Source organism: Hyperoodon ampullatus, assembly GCF_949752795.1.
Source record: "Hyperoodon ampullatus genome assembly, chromosome: 11".
In the NCBI taxonomy this organism is placed as follows: domain Eukaryota; kingdom Metazoa; phylum Chordata; class Mammalia; order Artiodactyla; family Ziphiidae; genus Hyperoodon; species Hyperoodon ampullatus.
In genome coordinates, this window is record NC_136924.1 from 44,844,001 (window position 1) to 44,865,989 (window position 21,989).

A 21,989-nucleotide genomic window follows, 5' to 3' on the forward strand; every position below is an offset into this window, starting at 1 on the left:
TGCCCCGGCCCAGGACCCGCCCGGTAGAGAGAGACATGAGTAGGGCGGGCAGCACCTTTATTCCAGCCCAGGCACCCGCCAGGGCCACACAGGCCTCAGGCGTCCTGGTAGTAACTGTTGAAGTTGATGCGCAGCAGGAAGTCCTCCAGGTGGGGCTGGTAGCCTCGGTTCACCAGCTTGCTCACCACTGGAGGGAGGGGTCAGTGAGCAGCTCAGCCCCGCCCCCACCCCACCTGTCCCTGCCCGGCCCCAGGGGAGGGGTCACCTTTGAAAAGGAAGTGGGAGTAGTACTTGAAGGTGCTGTAGGACTGCTGCAGGAGAGCGAAGTTGGGGTGCTCGGGGCCGCGGGGGCCACTGGCCGGGCCCCAGGGCTGGGAGATGAGCTGGCTGCGGAACTTGAGGACCAGGCTGAAGATGCTGTGGATGATGTTCATGACAGGCGCCGCCTTCTCCGTCAGCAGGCCCCTGGGGAGCAAGGCGAGGGCTGCGGTGAGCGCGCCCGACACGGGGGACGCGGCCCCGGCCCCGCACCTCACCTGAAGACAGCCTTGTGCAGGTACTCGGCATGGGCGCGCTGGATCTCCTCTAGGTCGCCCACCGAGGCCAGCCTGGCCTGGAACTCGCACCAGGTGACATGCAGGATCTGGTTGGCGATGTAGCCCTGGATGACCTTCACAAAGTGCTGCATCTCGTGTTTGAACAGCTGCAGCTGGCGGAACTGTACCGAGCCGGCTGCGTGGCTCACCCGTGCTGCGGGGGAGGGGGAGGGTGTTGAGGTACGGCCACGGGCTGAGGGGACACCAGGGCCCCGCCAGGCTCACCTGTGCGCTTGAGGTGGAAGCAGACATCCTTAAGTGTCCACATCATGAGCTTCAGCTGCAACAGGAAGGAGAAAATGCCGCTGTACCTGCTCAAGCAGCCCTCAGTGACCACGATGTTGAGGGGCCAGTCAACCTGCCAGGGAAGCCGACTTAGCACGCCCTGCGTCCCGGGACCGTCCCCCACCCATCTGCACAAGGGGGCCGTACTCACCTTGTACCTGAGCTCCAGGCAGCTCAGCACGTCCGGGGCATTGGGGGCAAACGTCTCAGGCAGGAACTTGAGGGCAAAGGAGAGGTTGGCGGCGTGCGGGGTGTCGCCGTGCAGGCTGTACTGCAGGGCCTTGCTCAGCACGGAGTTGAGCACCAGCGGGCTCAGGAGCTCCCCAGGCGTCTGTCCCGCCCCGAGCTGCAGCGGCAGGGCACGGGTGTCCCAAGCTGTCCCGAGGCCTCCGGACCCCCTCCCGCAGCCCCACCTGTGCCCGCCCCACGCGGGGTCACCTTCTCAAAGAGCAGGTCGCTGAGGGACTGCGCAAACTCCCCGTCCTCCATCAGCAGGAAGTGCCGCAGCGCCTCGAAGTGCGCCCCGAGGTGCAGCTCCACGAAGAAGTAGTCGACCGCGGCCTTGTTCACCAGGGAGACGCTGGCGGGAGGGGCCTGGCGTCACTGGCCGGCAAGGCAGGGAGGGCCGGGTGGGGAGGGCCAGGCAGGGAGGGCCGGGTGGGGAGGGCCGGGCGGGGCGGGCACTCACTGGGCAGCCAGCGGGGCCGTGATGGAGTGCTTCATGAGCACGGGCAGCGGCAGCAGCTCGCTCAGCTGCACCGCACTCGCGTCTGCATCTGACTGGGCCCCGGCATCCTCGGGGAGGCCAAAAGCTCGGGGAAGCCCGTGGTGCAGGAGGCGGGCAACGGGAGGCTCTGCTGCAGGGGTGACACAGACCACGGTCCCGCACCAGGGACACACCGGCCAGGCTCCCTCCCGCCACGGCCAGCCCACTCACACATGGCCTCGTAGCTGTCCGGGTACTGCTCCAGGCAGTACTGCCCCGCCAGGCCCGCCAAGTAGGCCTGCTCCCTGTCCCAGCGCTGGGCCGCCTCCTCGCCGGGGCCTGGGCTGCTCCGGGTGTCCACGCCCTCCTGAGACAACCCAGCCTCAAGGAACCCGCCCGTTCCCCTCGTGTGGAAGAGGACGGACCGGGCGGGGGGAATCCCCCACGTGCTGACCAGTCCCGGGACAGAGCCCTCGCTGCCCGCGACAGGCCAGGTGGGGGTGGGGGCAGGGGGCCCACCAGCAGCACACGCTCCCCCGACTCCTAATCCCCAGCCCCTCACCACGTCTGCCCTGACCTGTGAGCTCGGAGGGCCACTTGGAGAGAGGTCCTGGGAGTCCCCACTCACCCCCGGGCCTGAGCGGAACAAATGGGGGGGGAGGGGGCGTCAGGGCCCAGCACCTGCCGCAGGGCAGCACCCCACCAAGGCCCCGGGGCAGCCAGCTTCTCCCCCGCCCTCCCCACCGCCCCCCACCCCGGGCTCACGGACGCCCCCCGTCACAGGACAGCCCTGGGGGCCCCACTGACCTGGCTCCTCAGGGATACTGTCTTCCAGAGCAGTGGGTGCAGCCTCCGCAGACAGCAAGGCCTGCAGGCCAGTCTTCTCCCCACGGCCAGAGCCAGGTCGAGACACTTGTGCGCCGCAGCCGCCTAAGGCCGTCTCTGCAGGCAGCCCTGGCTCATGTTCCTGGGCAGGGCTCTGGGCTCCCAAGCTGAGGCCTGACTGGGACCCATGGTCAGGGGGCGCCCAGGGGGGCCCGGGCACGTTGGGCTCGGCTTCCCCTGAGAGCACCCCCAGCATCACACTGGACTGAGACACGTGCCCGTGGACGTTCCACCGTGGCCGGGAGGGGACCACATCCCATACGTTCTCCCCCACCCTGATGCTGGCATCAGACACGTGCCCGTGGACGTTCCACCGTGGCCGGGAGGGGGCCACATCCCACACATTCTCCCCCACCCTGATGCTGGCATCAGACACGTGTCCGTGGACGTTCCACCGTGGCCGGGAGGGGGCCACATCCCACACGTTCTCCCCCACCCTGATGCTGGCATCAGACACATGTCCGTGGACGTTCCACCGTGGCTGGGAGGGAGCCATTCCAGAAGCATAACCCTCTGTGGGAACACCAGGCTCTGCTGCCACTTGCCCACATAGCTGCCCCGTGGCCTGGCTGCTCTCCTCCTGGCCGGAGGGGTGCTGAGGGGGGTGCGCGTAAGGCAGAGCCATCCGCCCATCAGGGACACTCGTGTCCAGCTGCACATGAGTGTCCTCCCGCAGCCGCTGCCCCTCACTGCCCAAGCTGCCTCCTGCAGTCTGGAGGGCCCCTGGGGAAGCTGGGGCGGCCACAGATGGCCTCAGGATGGTTCTGAAATCGTACTCCTGTGGCCCGGAGGGCCCTGTGTCCACTGCTGCGGACGGAGGCAGGTCCGAGCCGATGGTCTGCAGCACCTCGTCCAGGATGGGGGCCGCACTGGTGAGCACAGGCTGCTCAGCCCCCTGGGCCGCGGGCAGGAAGTCTCGGATGCTGAGGCCCACAGAGAACGGCCCCGGCCCCTCCGCCTGCTCTGACAGCAGGCCCGCTCCTCGCCCTGAGCCGCAGGCCCCAGCTGCTGGAGGCTCGAGGGGCTTCGGCGTCAGCATGCTCTGCCCGTCAGGGCTGTCCCGGACAGCCTCGTGCCGCCCCTCGTGCCCAGGATCACAGCTGCCGCCTCCACCTGGGTGCTCGGGGCCCAGAAAGGACGCCTGAAACACAAGTGCACGTTGGTCCCTCCCTATCTGGCTCTGTCCCCCGAGTTCAGTTCTGTACCCAGCACCAAAACCCACGATAGGGGGGCAGTGGGGACACAGGCCAGGCACGGGGCAGCCAACTCCGAGCCCCACCCTATGTGCCCTGGATCCTGCCCTGGCCCCTCGCCCGGGAGCGGGCACTCACCTGGGAGCAGGCAACTGGGAGGATGGCCAGCGGCTCCAGGGGCTTCCCCTCCACCATGTCTTCCAGCAGCTCCTGAAATTCAACCAGCAGGATGTGTGGCCGCAGCCTTGGGGGTGGAAGCCACAGCCCCACCGCCCGCAACTGTCGGCACCGCGACGCGGCGGGGCTCACGCGGCACTTGGCTCGCAGCCCCGCTGGCGCCCAGCACCACCTGTGTCGTCTGAGGGCAGCACGGCCTCTCCCAGTCACGACCCCTCTGAACACGTGATGAGAGCCTTACTCATCCTCCTCCAGCGGGCACACAGGAAGGTCTGCGTGCGACCTCAGGGGCTTCTGAGTCCCCGGGGGGCCGGGGAAGAGCTCCCGTGTGAACGGCAGCGCTACCTGAATGCGTTTCTGATCTTCTAAGAGAAAACGAAGCCGAGCGCCGGCCAATCTGTGCCTCTGGACCTTCCACAGCGCCTTTTGCTCCCGGCGAGCTGCCTCTGCAGACAACTTGCTGTAATGATCCACCAGTGCCTGCCTGTAGCCACCGAGAGAGGACCGATCACCATGGTCACCCCACTGTCCAGCCAGTGCCCTGTGGGCTGGATGCTCTCCATGGCAGAGGCCCCTGATGGGCAGTCCACATGCCCAGTGCCTTCCCCGGGCAGGCAGCTGGTCCCGCAACACCTACAGAGGCCTCACTGGGCAGGTCTTTCTGGCCCCCAGACTAGGAGCCCCCAGCGGGCAGGCCCAGTGAATTCACTCTGCTGAGTAAACACCAGAATGAGCCCCTACACAGCCTGAAGCAGAGGGACTAGCGAGGGGCCAGGGGCTGCCCAGGCCCTCTAGGAGGTAAGGCCTCGCTTCCTCAGCTGCATAAAAGGTAACTTCTCGTTCTGCTGGTGCAAACCCCAGAGAACTGATTATTAATGCAAAAGGGTATACAGGGTGCAGTGTAAACATTTTATTTGCTTAATTCAAAGCTGGCCTGGCATGTTAACACCCAACGATTTTGATCCTCTCGCCATCAGGAAACTGGTTTCAAACCAGGACCGGCCATTTTTAATTCGGTTGCCACAGGCCAGTGACACAGCCTCTACACCTAGTTTCCTCCTCGTGTAAACAGGTGAATAACGTCTACTCACATGCACACACACACACGTATGTACACACAAGACAGCACGGATGCACGTGCACAGGCATACATGCTCATCACTTGCTGGCTCCGTCACAGCTCCATAAACCGTCCCCAAGGTCAGGACAACTGAGACCCCGAGACGATGAGTAGGAAGGGACAGCCCTCCCACAAAGGGCCCCCCCTTCAAGATGCCAGCTCTGCTGCCAGCTTATGGGAAATGCAGGGGAGGCTGGGACAAGCTGATGGCACAGCAAGAGACAGACTCTCAGATACTGTGCTGGAGAAATTCCTGTCTCTCTGTCAAGCTGCTAACAGGTTTAAGAATTAGAAAAACAGGGGCTTCCCTGGTGGCGCAGTGGTTGAGAGTCCGCCTGCTGATGCAGGGGAAACGGGTTCGTGCCCCGGTCTGGGAAGATCCCACATGCCGCGGAGCGGCTGGGCCCGTGAGCCATGGCCGCTGGGCCTGTGTGTCCGGAGCCTGTGCTCCGCAACGGGAGAGGCCACAACAGTGAGAGGCCCACATACCGCAAAAAAAAAAAAAAAGAATTAGAAAAACAGGAGCTGTTTTACTTAAAAGAAACAAAGAGACAGAGAGGCGACAGGAACACAGTGTGTGGCCCGATCCTGAATCCCAACCCACACAAACCGACCGCAAGAAGACATTCTGAGTTCAGACCACTACTCTTCCGGCCTGAACGTACACCTGAAAGGTTTCAAAATAAAAGGTAAAGGCCCATCACAAAGATCAAACGAGCCACGGTGTCCCTGCGGTGCCCTCGTCCCAGGGAGGCCGACCCGGAGTGGCCACTGCGCCCGCGGCCGCCTACCTGGCCTTCCTCTCCAGCTGCTCCTCCAGGGCCTTCAGCCTCCTCTGCCGGTCCCGGAGCTCGCGGGCGTAGCTGAAGTCATCATCCAGCTCCTCCTGCCTGGCCGCCTGGCGACGCTGCACAATACCCCCCGGCGGCCCCGTTGGTGAGGCCGCCTCCCCGAGCCTGTGCCACCCCCGGGCCAACCCCACCCACCTCCCGGTCCTTCAGAAACTGCTCCTTCAGCCTCTGAAACTGCTCTCGCTTCTGGGCATCCAAGGCCATCCGCTCAGACAGCTGCCGATCTGCGACAAGAGAGTAAGTGGCGCGTTATGAGGAGCCCCAGCAGGCAGCCCCCCGACACAGAGGGGGGACCCGAGCCACACGCACCACTGAGCGCGCTCAGGACCCTGGACGCCGCTTCCCGGGCCTGGACAATTAATTCTTGTTTTGCAATTTCCATTCGTAATTCCTGAAAAAGACCACCAGTGATTGATGCATCTAATCCTCCCTCCCGTGCCCCTGGGATGGCCTGGGAGAGAGGTCCGCTCAGACCCTGGGTGGGCTCTGGGGGCACAGTGCCCACCCCACACAGTGGTGAGGCTGGTTCCCAGGCAATCGACACACTCTCCCAGAGCAATCTGGGGCCAAGACCCCAGGCCTGTATGCCCACCCTGAAGGTGACGGGCTTCCCTGCAGGGACACAGGGCTAGGCCAGGCCGCCCCAGCAGGGTATACGGCCTCCTCGGCACCTCCAACGCTCACCCCCCGCCACTTGCTCTCTGGGGTCTGCCCAACCCACATCTCCCTGCTGCCCACCAGGTGCCAGGCCAGGAAGGACTTTCCATCAAACCCCTCCCCAGTCCACAGGAGGCGCAAAGCTTGGGCCCCAGTACACCTGCCCCTCCTGAGCAGGAGGGGAGCCCACTGTCCAGCCCACTCTGGGAGGAGAGAGAGGGAGGTGCAAGGAAAGGCCCGTGGCCCAAGGTGCCCCCTCGCTCACCTTCTCCTCCTTGCTGATGGAGCTGTGGCGCGCCACCCTCTCCATCCGGCCCACGTAGATGGCACAGTCCTTCTCGATGTCCTTCAGCTCCTCGAGGGAGAATATCACCGAGATGCGAGGGACCGGGACATCGGAGCAGCAGAGGTAATGCTGCCGAGGAGGGAGGACCTGCCATGAGCCCACAGGCACTCAGACCCACACCCCTCTCTGCCTCCCTGTTTCTGGCGACCCACGCGGACAGCCTGCTTCCTCAGAGACACTGCACCCCTCACTGACATCCTCCGCGGCTCCAGGACGTCACAGGCTGGGTGGGTTTCCGCCCAGGACAAGGCTGCCCTGTGGCAGAAGCCAGGTCTGGCTCCCACAAATAACACTTCAGAAGAAGCTGCCCAGAGCTGGACACACCCACACGCACTTCCTAAGATCAGCTCAGACAGGACTGCCCCAGCCGCCACGCCCTCTCCCCAGGGCCAAGCCCACCATGTCGTCGCGCCCTCCCCAGAGCCCCACCTCCCCGCAGCCAACCTCTAGGCTGCTCCTGGGGGCTCACCGATATGGGTCTCCTCCCCTGCATGGGCCGCTTCCACCCAGCCCTGAGCCTGTCCTGGCCGCTCCAGTCTGATCTCAGCCCTGCACTCAGCCGGCTGCTGCCCCCTGATCCGGCCTGCACCCGGCGGTTCCACTGCCAGGAACCCCCAGGTCCACACACCTGGCCAGCCTGCTCAGACATCAGACACTACCTCCAGGCAGAGGCTGCCGGTCCACACCCCACCACTGCCACCTGGCCATCTTCCACAGAGCCTCAGCCGCACGGAGCACAGCCAAGCCCTGTGACCCCTACACACGACTCCCTGGGTCCACCTTCCTGGCGACGCGGCCCATCCCTGTCCTGCCGGGGCAGTTTCCAATGCGGAGGAGGGCAGGGAGGAGCCCACTGCCCCCCTGGCCTCTGAAACGCCCTCAGCTCTCCTCCCGTCTTTGAACGAGTGTCCAGAAACTCAACCGAAGTTGAGCTCGTGAAACTCTCAAGAGAAACTGAGGGAGAGGTCACCACGACCCCTGCTCCAACACAGCTGACCCAGAGCTAAGGACAGATGGCCAGGCCGCAGGGGGCCAGGGGCTGGCAGACGACGCGCAGGCAGCACACTGCGGGTGGCGCGTGCCAGCCCCTCCTCACCCGGGGGCAGCAGAGCTTCAGCAGGTTGATGGTCTTCCCGCAGACATACACGTCGTGGGCAATGTGCCTCAGGAACACGGGGACGCAGTCCTCCACCTCTTTGGAAATGAGCACGTAGCCGTGGGTCCAGTAAAACTTATCTACGTGTGGGACAGGACAGCCGGGTCTGCATCCAACCACAGCCCTGACCCACCTGAGGGTGTGGGGTCCCAGCCGGCAGCCGGCCACCACCTACCTCTGAAGCCCAAGTACTCATGGTTCACCTGGATCATGAACTCGCCGTAAACGTCTCTGAAGACCCCACTGTACACCCAGTCGTGGATGAACCTGCCAGGGTGGGTAGGCCAGTGGTGAGGTGGGTGGCACCCACGGGGGTAGAGAGCTGCGCCCCTGTGCCCACAGTCCGAACCCCCCATCCTGCCCTCCCCGCGCCACCCCGATCTCTGATCCCTGCGCTGAGCAGGCGCCCTGACGCGAGGACGAGCTCGAACGTGTTAGGGCTGAGCGTGGCCCCCACCGCGTGTAGGGCTCGCAGCTGGTCTTCAGCAGAGACAGCAGGACCGGGTAGTGCTCGTTGCTGCAGTTATCCAGGGCCTCCTGGTAGAGGTAGGAGAGCAGCTTCACCCCCTGGAGGCGGCAAGGGGAGGGCTCAGCGCACATGGCAGACAGCAGGCGGGGAGCCCTGCCCGTCCCCCACACCCGGCAGGAACCCAGACTCACAGTGGGGAACGCAGCCCCGGGCGCTCCGCCCCCAGCGCCCAGGAGTCCAGTGCCGACACCGCAGAGCTCAGCCAGGTACCTGGACACACAGGCCAGTGAGAGCAGGTGAGCAGAACACGTCCCAGGCCCTCCTCTGCCTGTCCAGATGGTCTGGCTTTAAAACCACCTGCACCTCAAGGACCTCAGGTGTGAGCCAGCCTCCTGCCGGGCCCCTCCCAGGGCACCCCACGCATCTCCACCTCCTCCCCAGGTCTGGCCAAGACTGAATTCCCCCGAGTCCACAACCCTTCCCCAAACCTGCCACTCTCCAGCCTCCCCCAGGCTGCCACCTCCTCTGCCCTGGATGGCTGCCAAGTCCCCCTCGGGGCCCTCGCCCCCAACACCCTGCTTCAGGCCGTGCTCCACATGGCAGCGCAGCCCCCGACAGCGCCCTCCAGATGCCCCCAGGCTCCCATCTCCAGCCCCGGGACCTCCACACTCCTGCCCCTCTGCCTGCAAGAACTCCTCTCCCACTGATACCCTCAGCCCGCCCCAGCCCCCCACCTTGCCTTCTCCAGGTGGCACCTGCCAGCAGGCCTCGGCCTGGCGTTTACTAACTGGCTCCTGGGTGCCAGGGGCCGGGTCTGTCTGTAGGCACCCTGTGTGCCTGTCAGGCAGGAGCCCCCGATCCTGGGCAGGGCCCGCATGGTGGGCTGCCAACAGACAGCGCCCAGTACCTTGTGGACTCACCTGGGTCAAGGGGCTGTCCAGACGCCCACCAGGAGGGCTGTTTTCATGGCCGCCCACCACCCAGCAAGCCCCACACCTGCCCAGCTACCAGGCTGCCATGCTGAGGCTCACCTGAGCTGCCGGCCCAGTTTCTTGAAGAGAAAGGCAATGGCGAGGAGGCTCAGGGTGGGCGGGGTGGAGAGCACACAGGCCCGGTAGTACTGCAGGTACCTCCTCAGGCCGCTGGTGAAGGCCTGCGGGGCAGGGGGCAGGGGGCTTGGAGGAGGACGGCCAGGCACTTGGGGCACTGCCACCAAGCTCAGAACCAGAGGACGAGCCGGTGCAGGCAAAAGGCAGGGCTTCCACCCCCAACCCTGGGGCCCCGTGTTCCAAGGAACGGGCATCTGTGGGTCACGTGCAGACACCAAGCCTGGCCGGAAGCCCGAGGCCACTGCAAATCCTGTCCCCGCAGCCAGGGCCAGCTGCACCGGGAAATCGGACCCTGCGGATCCCAAGCAGCTGGGCTCTGTGCACAGACGCCAGCCCTCAGAGGGTCTCTGGCTGCTCAGATCACTGGGGTCTCGAGGACACACGTGTCCTGGGCAGCACCACAGAAGTATGTCCCCAGCTCAGCTCACGCCGTTCCAGGAGGTCTGCGTGGAACACTCCAGAACAAACGTCAGGCACCCACCAGCAAGGAGACAGCCGTCCCGCCCTCACACCCCAGAGAGCCGGCACAGCAGTCCTGTCTTGATTTCCTTCTGCCCTCCCAGCCCCACTGGGACCCATCCTAGAACCTGAGCCTCGTCACGTCACCCCAGCAACCCCGCTGCGGTGCCCGCACCCTTCTCTCAGTCTGGATGCCCCTCCCACACAGCTGCCCCCGCTGTCCTGGGGGCTGTGGCCAGCGAATGGGCCAAAGACAAGGCTTTCAAAAGGACCCGGTTCAGCCCCACGCCAGGGACCCAGTGGGGAACAGGCAGCATGGGCCCACCCCACACCACCTGGCCTGCCCCCGGGGCCCCCAGCACTGGCCACACCTGCCTCGCACTCTCTCGTGGCCCCAACGTGTCTGCCCCAAGTTTTCAGTGAAGTGACGGGCCAGGTAAGACGTAATCGCCGGCCACCCCATTCCTGAAGGGTAACTGACGGATTTTGGACATCACCAAGGAGAACACCGTTTGTGCTCAGAGGCCCTGGTGCAGGAGCTGTGGACAGCTCTCAGGCACACCTGCAGCAGCACGAGGCGGGGCCGTACCTGGAACACGAGGCCCTCGCTGCACGAGGAGTCCAGCACAGGCTGCAGAGAGAAGTGGCTCAGGCGCGCGTAGTGGGTCCCGCACTCGGCCACCTCCAAGAGGAGGCTGCTGATGCTCTCGGGGGATGCTCCTGAGACATGGACACCCTGCTTCACCGTGAAGGCCTGAGCTGGCTGGACAGGACAAAGGGGAGGTCACTGGGGCCGGGCACCCAGAGCCCAACGTGGTGCTGCATCCCATTCCACCTGTGCACCCAACCACAGCACTGCCTGCAGCACCCCCAAGACCAGGTGCCCCGACCCAGATACACACACAGGAAAGGGCGCAGGGGGCAGAAGGCCTTCCAAGCTACCTGAGGAGTGCACACAAACACCTGCTTGGGGCTGAGGCTGTAAGAAAGTGCTTGCCGTTAGATCTGGCAATTCAACTCCCAGGCACCTGTCCCAAGGAAATAATGGAAAAGGCACACAAATATCTGCCATGGCATGTTCCCCACAATATGGTTTACAACCGCAGAGCACGGAAACAACCTAAGAGAGGGCTGACTGCAACCAAACTTGTGGGATGCAGTGAAAGCAGTGTGAACAGGAAAACGTACAGCTGCAGGTACTTGCATTAAAAAGAAAGGTCTCAAATAAATACCCACACTGTATACCTTAATGAAGTGGAAAAAGAGCAAATGAAACCCAAAGCTAACAGAAAAAGAGAAACAGTAAAAAAGGGAATAGAGGGGCTTCCCTGGTGGCGCAGTGGTTAAGAATCAGCCTGCCAGTGCAGGGGACACGATTCGAGCTCTGGTCCGGGAAGATCTCACATGCCGTGGAGCTACTGAGCCTGCACACCACAAATACCGTGCTCCTCAACGAGATAAGCCACCGCTATAAGAAGCCCACGCACCACAACAAAGAGTAGCCCCCGATCGCCACAACTAGAGGAAGCCTGCACGCAGCAACGAAGACCCAACGCAGCCTTAAATTAATTAATTAATTAATTAATTGAAAAAAAATAGGCTGGGACCAGCACAACACCTCCCAACAAGTTAAGGTGATAAATGTTAATGTCGTGTGAATTTTACAATTTAAAGAAAATAAAATCAACAAAACCCCAAAAGTGAAAAGTCTAACACCATATGGCTTCACTGGTAAATCCTACCAAACAATTAAAGAACTACCACCAGTTATTCTTAAACTCTTCCAAAAATTAAAGAGGAGGGAACACTTCCTAATTCTAAGAGGCCAGTATTGCCCTGATGCCAAAGCAAGATAAAGACATTACAAGGAAAAGACTACAGGTCAACATCCCTTATGAACACAGACGCAAAAATCCTTGATAAAATCTTAACAAACTGAATCTATCAGCATGTTAAAGGATAATACACCATGACCACGTGGGTTTTATCTCAGGAATGCAAGGGTAGTTCAACATACAAAAATCAATGTAGGGACTTCCTTAGTGGCGCAGTGGTTAAGAATCCCCCTGCCAATGCAGGGGACACAGGTTTGATCCCTGGTCCGGGAAGATCCCACATGCCACAGAGCAACTAAGCCCATGCGCCATAACTACAGAGCCTGCACTCTAGAGCCCGTGAGCCACAACTACTGAGCCCGCATGCCACAACTACTGAAGCCCGCGCGCCTAGAGCCCATGCTCCGCAGCAAGAGAAGCCACTGCAATGAGAAGCACGCGCACCGCAATGAAGAGTAGCCCCTGGCTTTCCACAGCTAGAGAAAGCCCACATGCAGCAATGAAGACCCAAGGTAGCCAAAAATAAATGAATAAATTTATTTTTAAAAAATCAATGTAATACACCACACTAACAGAACGAAGGAAAAAATTATATATGATCATCTCAGCTGATGCAAAAAAAACAACTGACAAAACTCAATACTTTTTCATGATAAAAACACTCAATAAACTAGGAAAAGAATGGAACTTTCTCAACAGGATAAAGGCCACGTGTCAAAAACCCACAGCTCACATGACACTCAGTGGTGAGAGACTGAAAGCTTTCCCCCAAGGATAAGGAACAAGGCAAGGATGCCTGTTTCACCACTTCTGTTCAACAGAATACTGGAAGTCCCAGCCAGAGCAATTAGGCAAGAAGAAGACATTTTAGTATCCAAATTGGAAAGGAAGAAGAAAATTACCTGTCTGCAGATGACATCATCTTACATACAGAAAACGCTAAAGAATCTACAAAACACCTGTTAGAGCTATAAACGAATTCAGCAAAGTTCCAGGATATGAAATCAACAAACAAAGATCAGTTGTATTTCTATACACTTGCAACGAACAATCCAAATAAAGGAAACTAAGAAAACAATTCCATTTACTAGTGTAATATAAGAATAAAATACTTAAGAGATAAATTTAACTGAGAAGGCAAAAGACTGGTTAGAGTGAAAACTAGAAAACATTGCTGAAAGAAATTAAAGACCTAAATAAATGCGAAGACATCCGATGTTCATGGACTGGAATGTCTAATAATGTTAGGATAATAATACACCCAGGGAATTCCCTGGCAGTCCAGTGGTTAAGACTCAGCACTTCCACTGCAGGGGGCACAGGTTCAATCCCTGGTCAGGGAACTAATATCCCACATGCTGTGTGTGTGGCCAAAAATAATAATAATACACCCAAATCGATCTATGGATGCAATGCAATCCCTATCAATATCCCAATGGTGTTTTTAGCAGAAATAGGAAAAACCATTCTAAACTTCATAATGGTATTGCAAGGGACCCTGAATAACCACAACAATCTTAAAAAAAAGTTGGAGAACTCACACCTCCCAAGGTCAAAACTTCCTACAAAGTTACAGTAATCAAAACAGTGTAGAACTTGGGGAGTTCCCTGCTGCCCTAGTGGTTAGGACTTGGCGCTTTCACTGCCGTGGGCCGGGTTCAATCCCTGGTCAGGGAACTGAGATCCCACAAGCTGTGCGGCACAGCACCCCATAAAAACAGAACAGTGTAGTACTGACATTAGGACAGACATGAAGACCAGCGGAACAGAACAGAGTCCAAAAATAAACACTCACATATACGGTCAATTAATGCATAAGGATACCAAGACTATACAATGGGGAAAGAACAGTCTTTTCAACAAATGGTGCACGGTAAACAGAATATCCACATGCAAAAGATTTGAGTTGGACCCTCCCCCTGCACCATATACAAAATTAACTCAAAATAGATCAAATATCTAAACTTAAAAGCTAAAACAATAAACTCTTGGAAGGAAACATAGAGGCCTTGAATTTGGTGATTTCTCAAATATGACACCAAAGGTACAGGCAACAAAAGAAAAAAAAAACCTGAACTTCATCAAAATTAAAAACTTTTGTACTTCAAAGGATACTATCAAAGAGAATGAAAAAACAACCTACAGAATGGGAGAAAATATTTGCAAATCATATATCTGATAAGGGATTAATATCCAGAATGTATAAAGAACTCCTACAACTAAACAGCCCAATTCAAAAATGGGCAAAGGACATGTGAGGACACAGTAAGAAAGCAGCTGTCTGAAAGCCAAGGAGAAAGGCCGCAGGAGAAATTAATTCTGCAAGCACCTTAATATTGTACCTCCAGCATCCAAAACTATGGGAAAATACATTTCTGTTCTCTAAACCCAAAAACAAACAAACAAAAAAGGCAAAGGACTAGAATAGACATTTCTTCAAAAAAGATATACCCATGAAAAAATGCTTGGGACTTCCCTGGTGGCACAGTGCTTAAGAATCTGCCTGCCAATGCAGGGGACACGTGTTGGAGCCCTGGTCCAGGAAGATCCCACATGCCATGGAGCAAATAAGCCCGTGTGCCACAACTACTGAGTCTGTGTGCCACAACTACTGAAGCCCATGTGCCTAGAGCCCATGCTCCACAACAAAAGAAGCCACTGCGATGAGAAGCCTGTGCATCGCAACGAAGAGTAGCCCCGCTCGCCACAACCAGAGAAGGCCTGCGCATAGCAACAAAGACCCAATGCAGCCAGGAATTAATTAATTAAAAACAAAAAGGGAAAAAAATCTTAAAAAAAAAAAATGCTCAGCATCATTAGTCATGATAGAAATGCAAATCTAAACTGCAATGAGATACCACTTCACACCCACTGGGATGGCTATTATTTACCAAGAAAGGGGTGGGGGATAAGTATTGGTAAGGATGCAGAAAAACTGGAACCCCAGGACACTGCTGGAGGGAGTGTAGAAGGGTGCAGCCGTGGCGGAAAATAATCTGTTGGTTCCTCAGAAAGTTAAACATAAAATTACTGTATGACCCGTGCACTGACTGCAATTCCACTCCTAGGAATATACCCAAATGAACTAAAAGCTGGGACTCAGACAGATTCTTGTGCACCCATGTTCACACAGCACTATTCACAATAGCCAAAAGGTGAAATCCACACAAGTGTCCATCAACTTGATGAATGGATAGCAAAATGTGGTCTATATATGCAGGGAATACTTTTCAGCCTTAAAAAGGAAGGAAATTCTGACACTGGTTACAACATGAATGAACCCTGAGAACACTATGCTGAACGAAATAAGTCAGACACAAAAGGGCAAACACTGTATGATTCCATTCATATGAGGAAAATCAGAGACAGGAAGTAGAAAGGTGGGTGCCATGGGCTGGGGGAGGGGGAAATGGGGAGTCAGTGTTTAATGAGGACAGAGTTTCAGTTTGGGAAGATGAAAAATTTTGGAAATAGACAGTGGGATGATTACACAACATTGTGAATGTAACTAATGCTACTGAATAGTACACTTAATAGTGGGTAAGATGGTAAATTTTAAGTTACGTCTGTTTTACCACAATTTAAAAAGGGTGGAGAGGGTTGATTCCACTCCATTGAGAAGGGCCATTCACACAACAGAACACGATGAGGCCATGAACACGGAGTCTGGAACAGCGTCCCAGAGGACATCCCAGCACCAGCACCAACACCAGCACCAGGACCGCCTGGAGTCGGCTGGAGCGTGTCTGAGCCAAGCCCAGGATGTGCTTCTAGCACACACTCCACCTGAGAACAGCCCTGGGAAGTGCACTGAAGACAAAGAGAGACCGGGCACAGGACAAAAGAAGCAGTTGCAGAACCACACATACAAAAGGCTTCATTCTCGTAAACGTACTCTTTTGTTCAGTAAACGCCCAGCAAGAGGCAAAGGCTGGATAAAGTGCAGCGACTTCCCAGCTGAGCCAGGCCCCCCGCGGCCAGGAGAGAGCGACAGGGAAGGCTCAGAGGGCCCCCCACCCCACACTTCTCGAGGATCCGCGGAAACGGGTACATTTCTCTTCTTTCACTGATGGCAAGAAACATCTTACCTTTATTCAGTTTTTAAAAGGATGTTAATGAATTAATACTTTTTAAAACTGAAACGAAAAGACAATCACCAGGCAGACGGCCAAGTCGGCTTCCCAACCACACGCCACCCTGGACTCTGTGGCCGCTGCCCTCCCCCTCCCACCCAGCGCCCAGGTGTGTCGCGTGTGCGCGTGTCCTTACCTGGCAGAGGGAAAACGTGGCGGACACGACCCCAATCAGGATGTTGAGCGCGTCCTTCACCAGCTCGCACTCCTTCACCAGGACGGGCTGCGGGGCCTGCAGGAGGCCCCCGCCCAGCACCTGCAGCCCCGCTTGGCAGAGCCGGCAGGACCTGTCGAAGGCGGCCCTTCCGGCCTCGGTGAGGTAGGGCTCCTCTCGGTGGCCAGGCGGGCTGTGGGGGACAGAGGGGGGCAGCGAGCAGACGTGAACAGAAGGAGGGACCAAAAGCAGTTAAACAGCATAAAACGTCTAAAACCAGGTGTGACTCCCCACGGCCCCCAGGCCTCCAGCAGCGTCCGGCAGGCCGTCAGACGGCGCCGCGCAGAAAGGGTCCAGAAGCAGCAGCAAATGCCCACACCGCCCAGCGCCTCTGGGCACATGGTGGTCCTCCGGCTGACCACTCACTCGCGATGGCCTCTACGTGGGAAACAACACCCAAGCTGGGAGCAGAACATTAACAACAGCGCACGTGACCATCGCCAGAGGAGTGGACAAGGACGTGATCCGTCCACACGAAGGAACTATTATCCAGCCTTAAAAAGAAAGGAAATTCTGACACAACGTGTCAGATGCTTACAACATGGAGGAACCCTGAGGGCGTGCCGCTGTGATACAAGCCAGTCACAAGAGAACAAGTACTGAGTGACCCCGCTCCTGTGGGGTCCCTAAAGTAGTCACAACCACAGAGACAGAAAGGAGAAGGGTGGGGGCCAGAGGCTGGGGGAGGGGGAGGGGGGGTGAGTGTGTAATGGGGACCGAGTCTCAGTTTGGGAGGATGAAACAGTTCTGGAGACGGATGGTGGTGATGGTCACACCACGTGAATGTCCTTAATGCCACTGAACCGTACACTTAAAAAGAGTTAAGATGATAAATTTTATGTTATGTGCATTTTATCACCCTCCCCCCAGAAAAGCACAAAGAACGTACAGAGCAAACAAAAAGTCTCCTGAAATTCCAGGAGAAATCAGGCCAGCTGGGTCTCACAGAGGGTGGCTCTGGGCACACATCCACCCCTGAGGTCTTTGCCTATGGGGGTCCTGTAGGAAGTTCAGGAACTACCAGTGTCTGCCAAGCCCCGTCACACTGTTCAAAAGAGGCCAAAAAGACAGTATCACTTCTTAAATATTCCTTTGCAAACCATCAACCCCTACTGAAAGTATGAAAGAATTGTTTTTTAAAATCCACTGGAAAAAGTAATTTCTTAATAAAAGGAGCCCAATAAAGCAGAAACTAATAAAAAAAAATAAAATTAAAAAGAAAAAAATAAAAATAAATAAATAAATAAAAATAAAATAAAATAAAAGGAGCCCGGGAAAAATCTCAGAACTTGTTAAAACCAAAAATGATTTTTTTTAACGAACACTGCACCATAATGCGCTCCTTCCCTCACTCAGCAAGTGTCTGAGAGCAGCGGCCAGAGCAGGACGAGCCCAGTCCTCGTGGGGCAGGTGCACAGACACAAGCTACAAGGAGGCACGACTCACCGCCCATGACACGGGTCCCGGAGGGACCCGAGACACTGGTCAGGAAGGCCCCAGGAGCAAGGCCATGCCTGGAGCAGCGTCCCTGGCGGAGGGAGCAGCCTGTGTTAAAGCCCAGAGACAGGAAGAGAAAGGGGCCAGGTGCTTGGGGCTCAGTGTGGGGAGGGCGAGGGCAGGAGCCGGCGGTCCACAGTCCAGATGGGGAGGCCATGAGGTGTGGCAGGCGGAGTGGCGGCGCACCTCTGATTTCCATCCCTGGAAAGTGGTGCTGGCCGAGTGGAGGACAGCCCGAGTGGGCAGGAGAAGCGGGCGGGCCGGTCCTGAGTGCCCCGATCAGCAGGTGGGGCCCAGCTGGGCCACGACACCAGCCCACACTCCCTTGGGGCAGGAAGAGCTCGAGGAAAGGAGGAGACTCGGAGCTCCAGGGTCATTCCGAACGGACCTCCAGGGCGTCCCCGGGGGGATGCATGTGCTGCGAGCGCCATCCCACTGTGCACTCGAGTGCTAGGCTCCTGCCCACTCTCCCAGGGTCAACTGCAACCACTGTGGCCACATGACCCTTTCGGTGGCTCAGAGCTGAGGGAGGAGAGTCCATGAAGGAAAACAAACTCACACTTGTCCCCACAGAGAACATGGTCTTTAAGATCAACGAAACCACTTCCCCAGAAAGGGCGACAGACGCAGAGGACTCCTGGCAGCAGGGAGACCGACGCTGGCTCACAGGGGGAAGCACAGGGGCGGGGGTCCTCTGGGGGTTCTCAAGGAGAGGGCAGAGCTCACAATCCAGGGGCTGCAGGTGGACAGGGAGCCACAACTGCCCATTCGTCAGAGCTCCCGGCAGGAAACTAACAGGCGGCTGGGATTTAACTGCAATAAGTTCCCGAGATTCTCCAAATGAACTTGAGTGACAGGCCTCAGGGGTTGGGGCAGCAGGTTACGACGAAGCAGGCAGTGGAAGAGCCTTGGGGGAGTGAGCTCAGGCCGTGCCCAGCCACGAGCTGACCGGGCGTCTCCTGCGGGAGTGCGGGGCACAGGCTATCGCACTGGCTGCCGTCCTCCTGGAAGGGACACCACAAGGTACTCCTCACGCTGGAGCTGTGGGGCCAGTTCTGCTTTCGGGGGACACTGAGGAGACTAAGCGCATTCAGAAAAAGGGACGAGGATGTTGACCAGCTGAGCAACCATGTCTCCTGAGCAGTGACCTGCAAAACTGAGCCTAGAAAAGTGGGAACTGGTAAATGAAATACCACTAGCGAATATTTACAAAAGAAAGTAATAGCTGCTTGATGGCAAGTGTTTAGACTTGTGAGAGGTTAGCAAACAGCAGAGTGATTAGATTTACTCTGTACACATAAGACAAGGTGAAGACTTAACAGGAAGTCACAGGGCAGAGAAGCCTCTCAAAGACAAGACAACCACCAAAACCGACGGTGCTTGGGGAAGCAGGAAGCTGGAGGAATCCACGTGGGGGAAGATGACCACGCCAGGAAAGTGACCCCAGCAGGAGCAGGGCCCACACAACATCCCTGGGCACGTGCTCACCCGTGGGAGACCCTGCAGGAGCCAGGGCTGCATCAGGAGGCACTCGGCGCCCTGGGAACCCCACCTCTTTCACTCAGTGCTTCCCAAACTGGCATCCCACAGAAATGCCAGCAGATGAGATGCAACAAGAGTATCCCATGATCAAACATTTGGGAAATGTGTCCTCTACCCCCACTCTGGGAGGTTGCGAGACACCAGCACACTACAGACTGAGAGGTCCTGTGTGCAGAGGCCGTGGACGGGAAGAGCACCAACCAGGGAAACACTGCGATGACCGAACTTCTCACCAGAGGACCATCCTCAGTCGTTATAGATGTGAAGAACTTTCCCTCATCAGCACCCCATGCCCGGCACTGACCACACAGCCTGCCAGGCCGCCCTCAGACACCTCCGACTGGGAGCCACCGTGGCCAGGATGTAACTCAGTTGCCAACTGACCACTCAGACTGCGAAGTGCGATCTGCAGGAGTTACTGGCTCAGTGGGAACCTCCGTAGGCCCGAGAGCCCTTCCCCCCTGCACTTCTCTCAACCCCTAGAGCACAGACAACTTGTACGCAGCTTGACTGAAACTTCCAAGTTCCTAATCCCAACCACCTGGGCTCTCTGAGTAAAGGCCAGGTTCACCTGGCGGGGCGGGGCGGGGGGGGCACTGTGCATTTCAAGGCAAAGCTCACGAACCATCCAACTTGCTCCCAGCACCTCCGCTTGCTGGCCTCATAGGTGAGCACAGCGTCCCACAGGTCAATGTCTGGAGTCACGCCCGGCTCAGACTGGGAATCAGGAGTCAGATTGGATGCTGACTGGAACCCTTCATCTTCCGACTGATCCACACTCGAAGGGACCTGGAGGCCAAGGGAAAAGGACATTTCACCTGGACGTGGTGTCTAGATTTCACCCAAGTGGGATGAGAGTTCCAGGGGCGCTTCCACACGCTTCCATTTACTCTATGGGAAAGACCCGGCAGAACGTTTCTTCTATTTTTCTCAAGCACATAAGTAGTACACCATGTTTTCACCGCTAGGGAATCATTTAAGGAATTAAACTAATTCATTACCAATTCCCAATTTCACACAACACAGGCTTGTTGAGGCTTACGAGCCTCAAAATAACTTACAATGACATTTTTCACAAGATGTCTCCGATCTGGAAATTCCATTTTGGGGAAACCAGCATAAAAAAATCACATAGACACAGAAAAACTCACGTCCGCCAAGATGTTTGCTATAGCATTATGGTTGAAAACAATCTAAATGCCTCACAGTGGGGAATGACTGAACGATAACAGAGCACCCTTTCAGCAAAGCCGCAAAATGCAAAGAGAAACGACAATTTACTTAATAACGGAAAAATCCAACCTTACCGGGAAAAAAGCATATAACACTGCACAAACAGCAGAGACAAATGTTTTTTGCCACCTATGGCTACTAAACACTTGAAACGCAGGGAGGAACCGGATTTATTTCACCTTCATGAACTTGAATTTAAACATCAACTCGAGGGCAAAAGAAGTGACTGAACAGTAAATACAAGAGGAAAGCGGCACGTGGCCGGGGGCTGCGCGGGAGGGGGGTGGGGTGGGGGTCCGCACCGGCAGCCCCGTCCCACGGCTCAGCCGCCAGTGCTCCGGACTCCAGCTGTCCTCCTTTTGCCCCGAGTTGGTCAAACGAGGCCCTTCCCAAGCCCGGGGAGCCGGAGGCAGGAAGCAAACACTCTACCTTGATGGCCAGTCCGGAGAGGTCTGCGCTGTCCGGCACCGGGGGCAGGTCCAGGCGGACGTCCAGGTCGGCCGTGCGGCTGTGCACCAGGGCTCCGAAGAGCGAGACGCGGGTGTCCCTCTCAAACCTGTCCCCGCAGGGGTCGCCATACGAGAAGAGCCCGACGGCGGGCAGCCCGGTGCCCGGCGCCGCCTCCATCACCTGCAGCGTCTTCCGGACCAGGTCCCGACACAGATACTCCTCTCCGGAGATGAGCGACCGCACGTCCGCCTCCAACCCGCTCAGGTCGGCGCAGTCGTAGCCGCCGTAGGGAACGTCTCTCCCGACTGGCCGGCTGTGCAGGAAGAAGTCCCGCCGGCGCCGCAGCATTCGCGGGGGCCCGCTGCCCGCCAGCCGCACCAGCAGGTCCAGCACGGACCCCAGCTCCGCCAGCGGCCGGCGATGCGCGGCCTCCAGCTCCTCCACCAACTCCTCCAGGCGGTCGGCCTCGGCGCCCAGGCCGCTCACTCGCAAGTCGAAGGACAGCATGAGAATCCTGTTTTTCACCGGTAGTCTCGGGAGGCCAGGCTGCAGCTTGCGGGTCTCATCTTGAAAGAGGCTCGTGAACAGAACGTTGTAGGCCACCCTCTTGAGACTCTGCTTGGCCTTCTTCCGGCTCCCGCGGCGCTGGCCAGAGTGAGCCTTCGCGGCCGGCAGGAGGGCCTCGCACAGGTCGTCCACCAGCTGCGGGACGCTGGCCATGCCCCCTCCTCATGCCGGGCCCTCGAGCGCGGCCTGGCTCGCCTTCTCGGGGCCCCGGAGAAGGGACGGCCGGCAGAGGCACCGCCGAGGACGGAGCGTAGGCCAGGCCCGCGAGCCCGCTCGCCTGCCGGGTCCCCTCACCCCGGGCACAGCACGCGACCCCAGCTCCCGCCACCGCGTCACCGCCGCGCGACCAGCTAGACAGCCGGAACAAGCGCACCGGAACTACGTCACCCGGGAGGCGGGCGGCACGCGCTGAGGGGGCGGAGCTTGGAGGCCGCCTACCAAGGGCACTTCCGGCCTGGAGCCTCGTTCCCATGGGTCGGGAAACTGTGTCCGGAACCAACTGAGTTAAC

General features: G+C 57.9%; 1 protein-coding gene across 1 annotated transcript; it reads right to left on the reverse strand.

Moving 5' to 3' along the window:
- Nucleotides 1-46: 46 nt before the first annotated feature.
- TUBGCP6 (tubulin gamma complex component 6) lies at nucleotides 47-21,933 on the reverse strand. Its single transcript, XM_079715482.1, has 25 exons — nucleotides 20,893-21,933; nucleotides 19,856-20,019; nucleotides 16,114-16,324; nucleotides 10,599-10,772; nucleotides 9,473-9,594; nucleotides 8,633-8,711; nucleotides 8,430-8,539; nucleotides 8,148-8,239; nucleotides 7,913-8,052; nucleotides 6,736-6,885; nucleotides 6,123-6,204; nucleotides 5,949-6,037; nucleotides 5,754-5,869; nucleotides 4,188-4,326; nucleotides 3,804-3,875; nucleotides 2,395-3,613; nucleotides 2,165-2,223; nucleotides 1,819-1,954; nucleotides 1,570-1,738; nucleotides 1,320-1,461; nucleotides 1,033-1,227; nucleotides 822-954; nucleotides 537-750; nucleotides 266-465; nucleotides 47-187 (listed from the first exon to the last, which is right to left on the reverse strand). Exons 1-25 carry the CDS (start codon nucleotides 21,631-21,633, stop codon nucleotides 96-98), a joined length of 5,040 nt encoding a protein of 1,679 aa, XP_079571608.1. The 5' UTR covers nucleotides 21,634-21,933; the 3' UTR covers nucleotides 47-95.
- Between the last annotated feature and the right edge of the window lie 56 nt (nucleotides 21,934-21,989).